The following is a 13929-nucleotide window of genomic DNA, read 5'->3' as shown; positions in this document are numbered from 1 at the left end:
TTTTAGTCAAGGGTATCAAATGGAAATTTTGGGGTAAAAGGTACTAAGATGAGTAAAAATTGTACTGCGAAAATAAACTCCGTTTTAGGATATGTCATAGAAAAATATATTAATGATAAATTTATCTATACAACATTAAGTAATTTATTTAATTTTTTTTTTTGTCAATCGGAGCGAGCTCTTAGTCGCATTACAATAAAGGGGAGGGGGGATTCGAACCTGGGACCTATTGTCCACAATACCTCCGTCTTAACCACTAGACTAAGACATCTTTAGTTAAGTAATTTTATTTAATGAAAAATTAAATAATGGTAAGTAAAGGTAGCCTGAGCGAAGCTGGACACCAAAACTAGTTTTTATTAGATAAGCATAAGCATTTGATCCTTGAAATATTCAATTACATTGACAAAATAAATTAAAGTATTACTACAATAGAGTTTACAAGGCGGCCCAAGCATCGCAAGGTATTAAATCTAGTAAATAAATAAATAAAAATCATCCCGACTACTCCACCCCTCCCTCCGGCCACCACTTCCTCTCTCTCTCAGTGTCGACATCACCTTCTCGCGCCCCTCCCGTCGACGTCAACCACCGGATGTCATCTCCCTCACCCTAGTCGAAGGACGCCCTACACGAACAGTCAGATCTAGTGGCCTGGTGTCACGGTCCGAAACTTTGAGTCGGGGCGTGACGCGCACCTTTGTCTAAACACTTTGACAAGAATGAAAGCGAGAGCGTTAGGCACTAGTGTTTGTCAAGCACTAGGCACTCGTAATCGGTCTCGGGTTGTGGGTGTCGAAATCCTAGTCTCGATCGACACACACGGGCTTGTTAGAGAGGTGAAGGCAAGAGTCGTTCACAAGAAAGCAACAACAAGCAATAAGAAGACAACTTGGTGGGAAGCATATGTTTGATTGACTAGTACTCCCCAAAGAGGGAAATATGATAGTTACATCCTGGTAGCAGGAAACATTGATTTTACAAGTTTAGTTCAGAATAGCGATACTGTAATACCCCGTATTTTATATAATCGATTAAACGGATATTATTATATATTAGTATTATACATTTTATATTGGTTGCATCGTAATATCGTGAATGTTATTAAGTCGGGTTTATATCGTATATGTTGAGTCGGGCTACATCACATTTTGTCTTTTGGGTCAAGAATCGTATCACCCATTTACCCATCTACATTTACCCAATTACCATACCCGTTTAAACCGTTTGCCTTCCCCGGAACATGTAACCACCATTTACCCTAAACCTAATCTAAGAGCCGCTCTCCCTCTCCCCTCTTTTAACAGTTGAGTCATTTCTAATTTCATTTTATCATTCATAAAACCATTTCTAAACCTAGAGAGAGGGAGAGGAAGATCAATTGTTGAGCCTTTCATTTTATTGAAGATTTCTCATCGATTCCAACCTAATTCGATTTCCCTGTTTGTAAGTCGATTTCATTCCATTGTTTATACTATTTTAAAGTGTTCTTCTTCAAAAAGTTTGAAAAGAGAGTCCTGTTTATTTGATGTCTAGTTTATGCATATAAAATATCGTAGTCAAATTCTTTATGGTTTGTTCTAGGTGAATTATTTATGAACATGTCGCTGAAAAGTCCGCGAATCTGATTTGGTTGTGGAAAATGATTTGAAACCATAACTTTTATGTTGATTCAGTTATGAGGCTTCTTCATACATCATCTTTGTATAGTCTAGATGATAATAGGATTTGTAATTACTGCAAAATAAGGTTTTAAACTCGTTTTATGAATCAATACTTTTTATGCGACGGTTTCTGTCAGTTTTTGTAAATCAGTCTGAAAACCCTTGGTAAGTTTGGAATTTGAGAAAAACACGTTAGGAATAATTTGTAGCTAAGACTCATGGGGTTCCAATCCAATTGGCCTTGTATCAATTTGATTTTTCTGGAATTAGTTATGTATTTTATTCCGAGTCTGTCATGTGCTGGAAAATCAGGAAAAATCGTGTTTGTTCTTTAAGTTGATATTCCTATTAAGTTATGATGAGTCTAGGTTATGTGCATGATTATTTGATTGAGTAGGTGGTAATTATACATAATTATGTTATGTAGGTGATGGATATGTGAAGGATCATAATTGATTGCTTGTGTGCTTGGATTGCGAAAAGGTGGGGAAATACACTAGACTTATTATCGTTGTTGTTGAATTGTGTTGACTTGTTTGTGTTTCATATGACCAAACTGTGAACGTTGACTGGATTCGTGGTTGTTGATTCATGTTATGATTCATATCCTGGAATGTGCTTGACTGAATTGATCGTATTGAGTATATTATCACAACATTCGGTAACCGGCATGATTCTATGATTTACCAGTTCAATGATATACATATTGTGTTGCATTAATTTCTTGAGCATTCATATGCATTGGAGATGGAGGATGTTGTGGTGATGTGGTGTGGTGATGATGATGTTGTGATAAGGCCCAGACGGGTTCTGCAGGACTTGCCCTGGTGTCCTCGGTGCGAAGTGGCGAGATCGGCTACGGTCGATATATAGTCTGGGATCGGTATGGCTGGGTTGTACGGGTTATGAGATATGAGTTGAGATGGAGATGGAGGTGACGGAGGAGCATGCATATCATACTTTGTTGTTTCATTGTATTCCCTACTCAACCTCGTGGTTGACCCTGTGTATTCGTGAACACCTGTGATGATCCAAATATTGGGGAGCAGACTTGACATGTTATGAGATAGGATGGGAGCTTGATGGGCGTGAGACACTGGATCAGAAGACTTAGTAGCTAGATCATTATTTAGAAGACTTTCACTTTTATTTATGCTAGTTCTTGAAATTTATGTAAAAGAGGTTTTGTAATAGTTAAGTTAAAGTAATTATATAATTTGCCTTGGAGTTTATTTTGTTATTCACTACCTCGGGAAACCGAGATGGTAACAGTCCGGTTTATTAGGGAATGTCTTGTTAAAGACTCCTTCATAAATCGGGGTGTTACAATACCCATTTAGGGAAAGAAAAAGCTAATGCTAACTATGCTAAACTAGGAAAGGAATTACTAAAAATATACAAGAGGAAATAAAACTACATAGCATAAATAAAACTAAGGGTTCGAAGTGTACGGATCGTCACACTCTCCCCCACCTAATCTGTTGCCGTCCTCGGCAACGCTGGAACTCTTCAAGTCTTCAAGTCTTCAAGGCTGGGTTAGTCGGCTGATGTTGCTGGAAGTTGATTGGAACGGATGTTGGCGCGCTGGCTCTTGTTGCGGGTTGGATCTTCAGGATCTGGATGGTACGGCTTCAAGCAGCTCACATGGAAGACCGGGTGACACTTCATCCAGGCAGGGCGGTCAAGCTTGTAAGCAACTTCCCCAATCCGCTTGATCACTTGAATGGGGCCTTCATACTTTCGCACCAGCCGCTTGTCTCTTCCCCTAAGAAATCTCATCTGCTCCTTATTCAACTTCACCATGACCATGTTGCCTACCTTAAACTCTCTTGGCCTCCGGTTCGCATCTGCCCACTTCTTCATGCGGCGGGATGCCTTCTCCAAGTAAGCGCGAGCAATCTCAGCATTGACATTCCATTCTTTAGCAAACTCGTAAGCTTTCTTCGTCCGGCCACCATAAGAATCTGCAACTGTGAGAGGCAATAATGGTTGTTGACCTGTGACAAGCTCAAATGGGCTCTTGTTAGAAGAGGAGTTCGTTTGAACATTAAAACAGAACTGGGCAACATCTAGGAGGCGCACCCACTCCATCTGGGTTGCGCCCACAAAATGTCTCAAGTACTCTTCCAACATGCTATTGAATCTTTCCGTCTGGCCATCTGTTTGAGGATGGTAACTTGAGGACATCCGAAGTTTAGAGCCCAGGAGCTGGAACAATTCTCCCCAAAATAGTCCCGTGAAGCGAGAGTCACGATCACTGACTATACTTTGAGGTAGTCCCCAATATTTCACAACATTCTTGAAGAACATCGTGGTCGTCTCTTCAGCCCTGCACGTCTTCGGAAGGGGAATGAATGTGCCATACTTCGAGAAGCGATCCACAACGACATGGATCACACTGAGGGCTCCTACCTTCGGTAACCCAGATATGAAGTCCATCGAGATACTTTCCCATGGACGAGTTGGTACCGGTAAGGGATTTAGTAGCCCCCCCGGCTTCTGTTTCTCTCCCTTGTCTTGTTGGCAGATCAGACAGGTCTTTGTGTATTCCATTACATCATCCTTCATCTGCGGCCAGTAGTAGCTTCTCTTCAGTAGACATAAGGTTCTCTGCCACCCCGGATGACCTGCCCATAATGTATCGTGGCACTTTGCAAGAGAATCTTTCGCAGCCCTGCCGCTTTTGGAACAAAGATCCGATGTCCCTTCGTGAACAAGAGGCCATCCTCCATCCAAAATTTGCGAGTTTTCCCTTCGATGGCTAATTGTTTCAGATTCTTTGCCACCGGGTCCAGGTCGAGGTGCTCTTTCACCTTAGCCTGAATGTCGGTAGCCACTGTGGTGGTAGACAAATGAGCAATCGTGTGCAATGTGGCCAAATCACATCTTCGGCTTAGGGCATCAACGACTCTGTTTGCGGCTCCTGGTCTGTAAGCGAATTCCACATCGAACTCTGCCAACAATTCTTGCCATCTAGCTTGTCGGCTTGTCAGCTTGGGCTGAGTCAAGAAGTGAGATGCTGCGGTATTATCAGCCTTGACAACGAACTTTGATCCCAAGAGATAATACCTTCATCCCCGCAAGCAATGAACAATAGTTAGGAGTTCTTTATCTTGTACCGCATAACGAGTCTCGGCTCCATTAAACTTTCTGCTCTCGAAAGCCACAGGGTGACCCTCTTGGAGTAGCACCCCCCGAGGGCGTAATCAGATGCATCCGTCTCGACTTCAAAAGGCTTCGTGATATCCGGCAACGCCAAGACCGGTTCCTGTACCACCACTTCCTTGAGCTTCTCAAAGACCCTCTTCTTGTCGATAGACCACTCCCACTTATTATCCTTCTTCAACAAGTCGGTGAGCGGGGAAGCAATTTTCGATTACACTCGGATGAATCTTCGATAGTAGTTAGCGAGCCCCAAGAAAGAGCGGAGCTCAGACACATTCCCTGGGGTTCCCCAGTCCTTGATAGCGGCAATCTTCTTCAGATCCATCTTCAGTTTGCCTTTGCCCACTATGTGACCAAGGAAATTAACTTCGGGTTGGACAAATTCACATTTCTCTCTCTTCACGAATATGTGGTTCTCTCGGAGCTTCGCGAACACCAACTCCAAGTGTTTTACGTGTTCAGCCAACGAGCGACTATATACAACGATATCGTCCAGATATACCACCACGAATTTGTCCAGGTACTCGTGGAAAATATGGTTCATCAACATACAAAACGTTGCAAGGGCGTTCGTCAAGCCAAAGGGCATGACCAACCATTCAAAAGAGTCATACCTCATCACACAAGCAGTCTTCGGCTCATCTCCTTCGGCAATTCGAACTTGATGATAACCAGATCTTAGGTCGAGCTTGGTGAAGTATACAGCGCCTTGTAATTGATCGAACAAATCTGCTACCAATGGGATGGGGTAGCGGTTCCTCACCGTCAGCTTGTTCAGAGCCCGGTAGTCGATACACAATCTCAGACTACCGTCCTGTTTCTTCTGGAAGAGCACAGGGGCTCCATAGGGAGCTTTGGAAGGTCGTATCGACCCCGAGCGAATCAGATCGTCTAGTTTTCTTCGTAGTTCCGCTAGCTCGGGAGGCGCCATCCGATATGGCCCTCGAGCAGGAGGTCTTGTGCCCGGGAGTAATTCAATTTGATGGTCTACCAAACGTCGGGGTGGCAGACTCATAGGTAGCTGATCAGGCATCAAGTCCTTGTTGTCCTCTAGCACCTTCTCTACTTGTGGGTCTACGCATTCAGCAAAGGTGTCTTCTTTCAGGGACACTGTACACAAGTATGTAGGCTCTCCCTTTTGAAGTCCCCTCTTCAACTGCATTGCCGAGAGGAGTGGGCCCTTTTGCTTTCGGTCAGCTTCAACGGCTTTCACCAGACATGGTTTTGATTCCACCATTATTAAAGACCCATTGTGGGGCGCCAGAAAGGTCGGGGTCCGCTTCAGAAAATCCATGCCGAGGACGATCTTGAAGTCATCCATCGGGACGCTGGTGAAGTCGAGCTTCCCCGTCCATTCACCCATCTTGATCACCACTTCTCTAGCCACACCCTGAATCGGCAAGGCTTTGGAGTTGACAACTTTCATGCTTCCTCCTTCTCGGTTCAACTTCATTCCGAGTCTCTTCGCTTCGTCGGGGGTGACGAAATTATGAGAGGCCCCTATATGTATCATTACTCGAGTAGCCTTTCCATTGACGTTTATCTCCACGTACATCAGTTTCGTGGACTTGGTCTCGGAGCGCTCAGCGCCTTTGTCCATTGAACACATCATGTGGACTGCTCCCATTCGAGCCATTTCTCCTTGCTCACTAGCCTCGCCATTAACGCACCCCTCTGTATCATGGCCTATCCCCTCGGAATTCTGTTCTACCGACATCTTGGACAAATTCTTCTTAAGGGTGTTGAACTCCCCCTGGTGAGGGCACTCGGACATTCTGTGTGGTCCTCTACAAAGGAAGCACGCGAACGGCTTCCTAGCAGTCGACGCTTCAGAATTACTACCCTTAGAAGAGGTTGGAGTGGAATTCGTCAGACCTCATCTCTTATTATCACCTCCGGGACGGAACCGACTATTACCCGTAGAGGGAGGTCTTGCTTGTGAAGTCGTCCCTCCAAACCTTTGGTTGCCTCCGCCCGTTGCAGCGAATCCCTTCTTCTGGGAGGTTTCGCGCTCCGTGTAATAGTCAACTAGCCTTTCACCATTGTCGTCATCGCAGCTGAGAGGGACTCAGGTCGTTGTCGCATGATTTCTCGCTGAGCCCACTCCTCCAAACCATCAATAAACTGAAACACCCGATCCTTCTCGGTCATGTCCGCTATCTCCAACATACATGCCGAATACGCTTTCACATAATCGCGAATCGAGCATGTATGTTTCAAGTTCTTTAATTTCCTTCGAGTTAGGAAATCGGTGTTCTCCGGGTAGAATTGTTCCTTGAAGAGTCGTTTAAAATCATCCCATGACTCTAGTCTAATGGTCCCTGCCTCGATCTCGGCATGCTTCGAGCGCCACCATTGTTTAACGCCATCCGTTAGGTACATACTCGCGGTAATGACCTTTAGACCTTTGTCGAGCGCACTCACTCGGAAGTATTGTTCCATGTCGAAGATGAAGTTATCGACTTCTTTCGAATCTCTCGCCCCACTATACTTGAGGGGTGTAGGCGGCTTCACCTTAGGAGTTCCACCAAAACTCCCGTCCGCGGCCATTTTCATCAAGGTATTGCACATGTTCTCGAGTTGCTCGACTTTTTCATAGAGATAACCCATATCCGAGTTATACTCTTTCGGAATCGCCTCTTCGACGGCCACAAGACGGCTCTCATGCCCCTATATGGACTCGTCTACGGCCTCGAAGTGGGCATCATGCCCCTTTACCGTCTCCTCAACTCCTTGGTGAGTATTCCCCAAACTCATAACGAGAGCCTCCAAGGATGGAATTTTCTCGTCCATCAATTTCTCTAAAGCCGCTACTTTGGCCTTAGTGTCACTTTTAGTCCCACTCGGTTCTACCGCCTTTGTTGCCATCGTATACAGCAGCCCGTCAAGAAGACCGGGCTCTGATACCAAATGTCATGGTCCGAAACTTTGAGTCGGGGCGTGACGCGCACCTTTGTCTAAACACTTTGACAAGAATGAAAGCGAGAGCGTTAGGCACTAGTGTTTGTCAAGCACTAGGCACTCGTAATCGGTCTCGGGTTGTGGGTGTCGAAATCCTAGTCTCGATCGACACACACGGGCTTGTTAGAGAGGTGAAGGCAAGAGTCGTTCACAAGAAAGCAACAACAAGCAATAAGAAGGCAACTTGGTGGGAAGCAGATGTTTGATTGACTTGTACTCCCCAAAGAGGGAAATATGATAGTTACATCCTGGTAGCAGGAAACATTGATTTTACAAGTTTAGTTCAGAATAACGATACACCCATTTAGGGAAAGAAAAAGCTAATGCTAACTATGCTAAACTAGGAAAGGAATTACTAAAAATATACAAGAGGAAATGAAACTACATAGTTCAAATAAAACTAAGGGTTCGAAGTGTACGGATCGTCACACCTGGCTACCGGGCCCGACTCCCGATGCCAACCATCGCATGTCCTCTCCCTCACTCCACTTCTCCGCCGACCACCCTACTTCGCCGAAACTGACCACCAACAACGAAGCTCGTCGACAACAAAAAAGCATAACCCTAATCGAAAAACTTTAAAAAAATAATAATCAATCAATCGATTTAAAGACCTATGTATTGAACAAAATTGTTGATAAGGAGGCTAAATTACTTGTCATGTGCAAAGTTAAGATCTATGATTGTCAATTTTTATTAACGAATTATTTAGGTTGGGAGAGAGAGAAAAAGATGAGACTTTTTTCAATTTTTGTAAGATGAAGGGTAGAATTGGAATGAGGCAAAGTGTGTGGAATTCGGTAAAATAAAGTGCGGGATTTAACAAATACGTACTTAGATGATACTCCCTCCGACCCAGACAGATGTAAACATAAGTAAAAAGTGGTTATTTAAGAAAAGGTGGAAAAGTGAGGGGTAAAGTAGGAAATATTGATTGGGGCCACATGAGTTTAGCTAGATTAAATAAGTAGTTGGTGAGTGAGTGAGTGGATGGTAAAGTTGTAAATAGGTAGTGGATGTAAGGGTAATTTAGTTATTTTTCATGCTAAATATGGTATGTTACCATTGGTGTGGTTCATTCATTTTAGGTAAGTGTTACCATCTGTCTGGATCGGAGGGAGTATATTAATAAATATAAAAATATGATAATGGAAAATATTATCTTGCATATTTAATCTTCAAAGATAACCTAATATGTTTCTCTATTCCGGCGGCGGACGTATCTAGTATCTCTAGGCATCGTAAATTTTTCTCTCTTCTGCCGGTGGACGTATCTAGTATCTACCCATCGTAAGTGAACCACCTTAAATCTATTTTCTTTCTTGAATTGCGTTCTTAATTACTCTATATATATGTATTCAAGTTTGGTTATGTATTCAACTTTTTCAATTTAGTTGTTGCTATGTCGTCGGAGATGTATATGATGAAAATAATAAAACTTGTCACAATTAATCTGAACAAGAGTATCGAACTGTGATCATGACTCCGCAGTTGTTAATGCTTCACGATTTATATTTCTGGTGTGCAGTACGATAATGTCAAGTCAAAAATCTATAAAACTGGAAAGATGTGATGAAACAACCGGAGAAGATAGAATCAGTGAATTACATCCTGATTTGAAGCACCTTATTTTAAAGGACTTGACAGTTAAAGAAATAGCAAGAACAAGTGTCCTATCTACGCAATGGCGACATATTTTCCGAAACCATCCTTACCTTATATTTGATCATACTGCCTATTATTACTCGCGAAACAATCAATACATGAATAATCGGACTGTGGACGAGTTTCTGAAGACAATTAAACGCATACTGTCCACTCATACTGGACTGTTAGACCAGTTTGTTTTGTATGTTGTGCACAAACAGAAATCGACGAATACTTTATCACTTGTTGATCAAGTGATGAGTATCGTACCTACGACAATCACCAAACTAAGAGTTAATATTCAGTTCAATGAGCGGTATGCGGTGACTATCACTCAATTCCCGGAGTTAACTTATTTGGAAATCTATTGTTGTTCGCTCAAATATCATCCTACCACGACTTTTCTCAAGCTTACCCGGCTACATCTTTATGCACTATCAGTCCCTCATAACTTGTTTCAACCCCTCTCGCGTATTGCACCTAATCTCGAGCGTTTAAGCTTTTGGTGTTGTGATTGGCCTGATGGTGATACAGTTACAATTGATGCACCACGCCTTAAAGAGTTTGTTATGAACAACTGTCGCTTGAGACACTGTTCTTTTTCAGAAACGACGAGCTTGTCTTCTGTTACCCTTCACCTCAAGCATCAATTGAACAATAATTCGGATGGATTTTGCCATGTTCTACCTAAGCTTACAAGCCTTGAAATCTTAAATATGACTTCTACGATTGGGGTATATATGACTTATTTATTATCGCTAATTTGAATTAACATTCATATATACGGAAATACATTTGACAAAGAATGTCGTCCTTAATTATGTGGTTGTTTATTGTATATTGATCACAGGTATTAGCTCCATGCTTGAAGCCAATTGAATTTTCAGAGTGTAAGCCTTGGGCATTGAAGAAGCTTAATTTACGTGGACTTCGTCTAACTCAAGCATCAACCTTCATGCCGGAGCTCATTTTATTGCTTAAAAGAGCTAAAAACCTCGAAGAGCTGTGGATAGAAGATTATTCTACTGAATCTGATGAGCTTCATCATGACAATTTCGACAAGTTCATTTTCAAAGACGTTACACTGGACCGACTTGGGAGGCTGTCATTAGTATTGCTTGGCGAGTCTCATCACGGTCTGCAATTGTTGAGGTCTATTCGTCCGTGCTTACCGGTCCTTATGAACTTGAATATTGGTTATTCTACTACAACGCTGGATTCAACCGAACAAGAACGGGTTGTCGTCGATTGTGTATCGGAGTTTTGTTCGGCATCACCCAATGTCAAATTGACGTACTTTCGTATATAGTAATTTTAATTTAAAAGGTTTAATTTGAATTTGAATAGGGCTTTTGTTTTGTCATGGTTGAGACTTGAGAATTGAGATGTACTTTCACTTACGGTACATTAGTCATTTTATGAACTAATGTATCGATCTAAGGGGGTGATACCAGCGCCGCTCGTTTCTATTTTACCTTATGATATTACTAGTTTGCCCTTGCTCAAATATTTCACTCCCTAACTACTTTAAATCGTGATTTCGCTACTGTACGATTTCGCTACTGAATGCGTCCATTCATTATGTAACTACTTCTATGTAAGCTCTTTGATGTATTCTTCACGCAATTCATTAATAAAAGAATCATCTTTCTACATCTTGGTGATTACTCTCGCAGTGCGGTTATCTACATGGTGTCAGCAGGCTTATTGATGGTTCTAAGTTTAACCTCGCAAGTGCACAGTAAGGAGCGAGGAAGATTATCAATCGTTTTTAGTATTGTGTTTAGCCAAGTTGGCGATAATGGAAGTTTTTGTTTTTAACTAATCAACTAGACTAAACTAGTTTTAAACCCGTGCAAAAATTGCACGGGATTAAATATTAATAATTTGACTAAAAGTACATAAATCATCTAATAAAATTATAAATATTGAAAAAAAATTATTTGTAAATAACATTAGATGTATATATCTAATAAAGTTACAAAATATATTATAAATAGTTGCTCAATGAAATTTAGAGCAACTATTTAATCAGCAGATAAATTAAATCAACCAAAGAAAGTGGTGAAACTCTTTAAAGGACTTTACTTTTTATACTATGAATAGATAATTACGAAGTTCGGAGTACATTTTTACAATACCTGACTTCCTCCTATTTAGTGTCATTGCAACATTTAATTAAAAATACTTTTGACATATAGTTATATAATCAACTAATGTTATAATTTCATAAAGTAGAAATGAGTACTTTATAATGATACATATTTTTGTAAATATGCAAACTCGTTTTTATTAAATAACATGTTACAAAAACTTTAAAGAGACGGTTTCTCAATAGCGTTATTGAGAAACCTCTAACATGGTGAGGGGAGATAGTTATTTAATTCTATTTTCATGTTATGTCTCCCACTAATTTAGTAGAAGACGGTCTCTCAAGAGACCTACTACTTTTCTTTTTTTTTTTTTTTGGAAGATGATAAAAACCGTAGAATATTATGACTATTAACTCTATAAGTCATGGCTCGCTTTTTTTTTTATGATGATATTTGAAAATTATAATAATGTACCCAACCCAAAATTATAATTAAGTTTTTACATCTTCTTATGTACCAAAAAAGAAATACAAATATTAATACCAAGTATACTAAACCCAACCCATCATTAATTACTAAACCTAAATTCCTTAACATACTCCTAAGTTAATGAATCATGATACCCGCCTCACTTACTGAACACATATTTATGAAAAAAAACTTTTCCATATACACAGAACACAGCCCCTTTAAAACAATCTCATATTCTCATCCTTCAAAAAGGCTCGCTTTTTCTTGTTTCATGATTTTTTTTATTCTACAATTTCAATTTATTTCTGGCGTAGATCTCTTACTTGTTTCATGATTTTTTGATTCTACAGGTATAGTTTTTTTATTGAAACTCTAGTACTAATCATCACACAATTGTTTCGTTAAGACTTACTGCATGCATTTATAAATATTTATTTAAATTGTTCAATTTAAGGTTTATTTTCGGATTTGTATTTAATCTGGTTATAATGATTTTGAAATACTGTATGTTTTAAATGACAATTTCCCCCCCATGAATTTAAGTTATCATACCAATGTAAATTTAACCATTACTGATTTTTTTTAAGTGGTATAAATTTTAAGTAGGCATTAAATTAAGGAGTACTAATTGTATTTTAAAATATTGATGTTCAGATTTATGGATATCTCAGTTCTTATTCAACAATTTATTTCGTTGTTAAAAATTTCACAAAAGAAAATAATTAGAATTTCTAAATTTAAAATGGTGGGATTTTTTTTTACTGAGTATGAATCTAATAAAATGCTCTTTTTTTTAACAGAATACAAATTTTAATCATATAGAAATGTGTAATATCTAATATTAAGAATTGTATAATGTATAGTTTTAATGTATATTGTTATGAAACGTATATTGTAATGTTTTCTCAATGAGATGAAATGCACAGGAAAGAGAGTAATTAAATCACAAAGAAAGAAGGTGGGGGTGGTACACCAAAAAACAATTTTCCATTCCCTAAAAAGTAGCAACCAATGGGAGAGCTCTAAAAAACCCATCTTTTATACTATTTAGATAAAATGAAAATGCAATTAAACTAGATGTGGAATATGAGCAAGTAAATGTGATGATGTAACTCAAATGATTAAAAAGGCTTAGGCCCCGATTTCCCACCAACAAGTCATAATTCATCGTCATGATTTCCTAAATTAGTTAATGGGATGATACATGAAGGGCAGATGACTCTAATTCGCCTAGAACTCTCCTCTCGGGTTCGCACTAAGACACTAGACCTCCCAACTTCCATCCCTCCCGGATTCGGAAGTGAAAACCCTTAATTTGAAACCTGGATCTCCTAGAAACGCACGCTTTCCCAAGACACTCTTGCTCTATTTAAGGTCATTAAGCTCTCACCATGTTCCAAGTCATCCAACTCCACCTCTCAGGGTCGAATTCAAACTCTAGTCTAGAGGTGCCTTCCCTTGGTTCTCCATTTCGGTCTCAACCTAGGTTAGCAATAGGTCTAATTTTCGGGTACGCGATTCCCGACCTAACCAACTTTCATTGGTGGATAAGGGTCACAAACCAACATTACCCAAAATTAACCAATTCAACATATATATATAAATCCTCTAACCTACCCTTAATAATCCTCCCCAACAACTAATTTTTATGCGAATCAATCAAGTAAATTACTCATGTTGGGGTTAATCGAGTCCTAGCTAAAAATTGGTACGCAATGTCGAACATTACCCAAAATTGTTCAATAAGGATAGCTACAGGGACGACTCTCACTACTACAGATACAGGCTATAACAACGGTCAAAAACCGTTGTTATATAAAAAAGCGGACATTGTTAAAGCGTCCGTTGTAGAAGGTTTTAATAACGGTTGGTTTACTTAAGGAAACCGTTGTTAAAACTATTAACCACGGTTTTATGTATATAAAAAC

At 40.1% G+C, this 13929-nt stretch overlaps 3 protein-coding genes across 3 annotated transcripts in view; 1 reads left to right on the top strand and 2 right to left on the bottom strand.

The window, feature by feature from the left end:
• The window catches only part of LOC141656664 (receptor-like protein EIX2), a 398824-nt gene that overhangs the window by 318468 nt on the left and 66427 nt on the right, over nucleotides 1-13929 (bottom strand). The gene's annotated exons all lie outside the window — the stretch shown is intronic.
• The window catches only part of LOC141656668 (receptor-like protein EIX1), a 276353-nt gene that overhangs the window by 207293 nt on the left and 55131 nt on the right, over nucleotides 1-13929 (bottom strand). The gene's annotated exons all lie outside the window — the stretch shown is intronic.
• On the top strand, nucleotides 9325-10909 carry LOC141655881 (uncharacterized). Its single transcript, XM_074462895.1, has 2 exons — nucleotides 9325-10171; nucleotides 10288-10909. The coding sequence occupies exons 1-2, from the start codon at nucleotides 9326-9328 to the stop codon at nucleotides 10744-10746; spliced, it is 1305 nt and encodes a 434-aa protein (XP_074318996.1). The 5' UTR covers nucleotide 9325; the 3' UTR covers nucleotides 10747-10909.

The sequence above is a fragment of the Silene latifolia genome, chromosome 5 (genome assembly GCF_048544455.1).
Source record: "Silene latifolia isolate original U9 population chromosome 5, ASM4854445v1, whole genome shotgun sequence".
Classification (NCBI taxonomy): domain Eukaryota; kingdom Viridiplantae; phylum Streptophyta; class Magnoliopsida; order Caryophyllales; family Caryophyllaceae; genus Silene; species Silene latifolia.
This window is presented reverse-complemented; position numbering and strand designations above follow the sequence as displayed.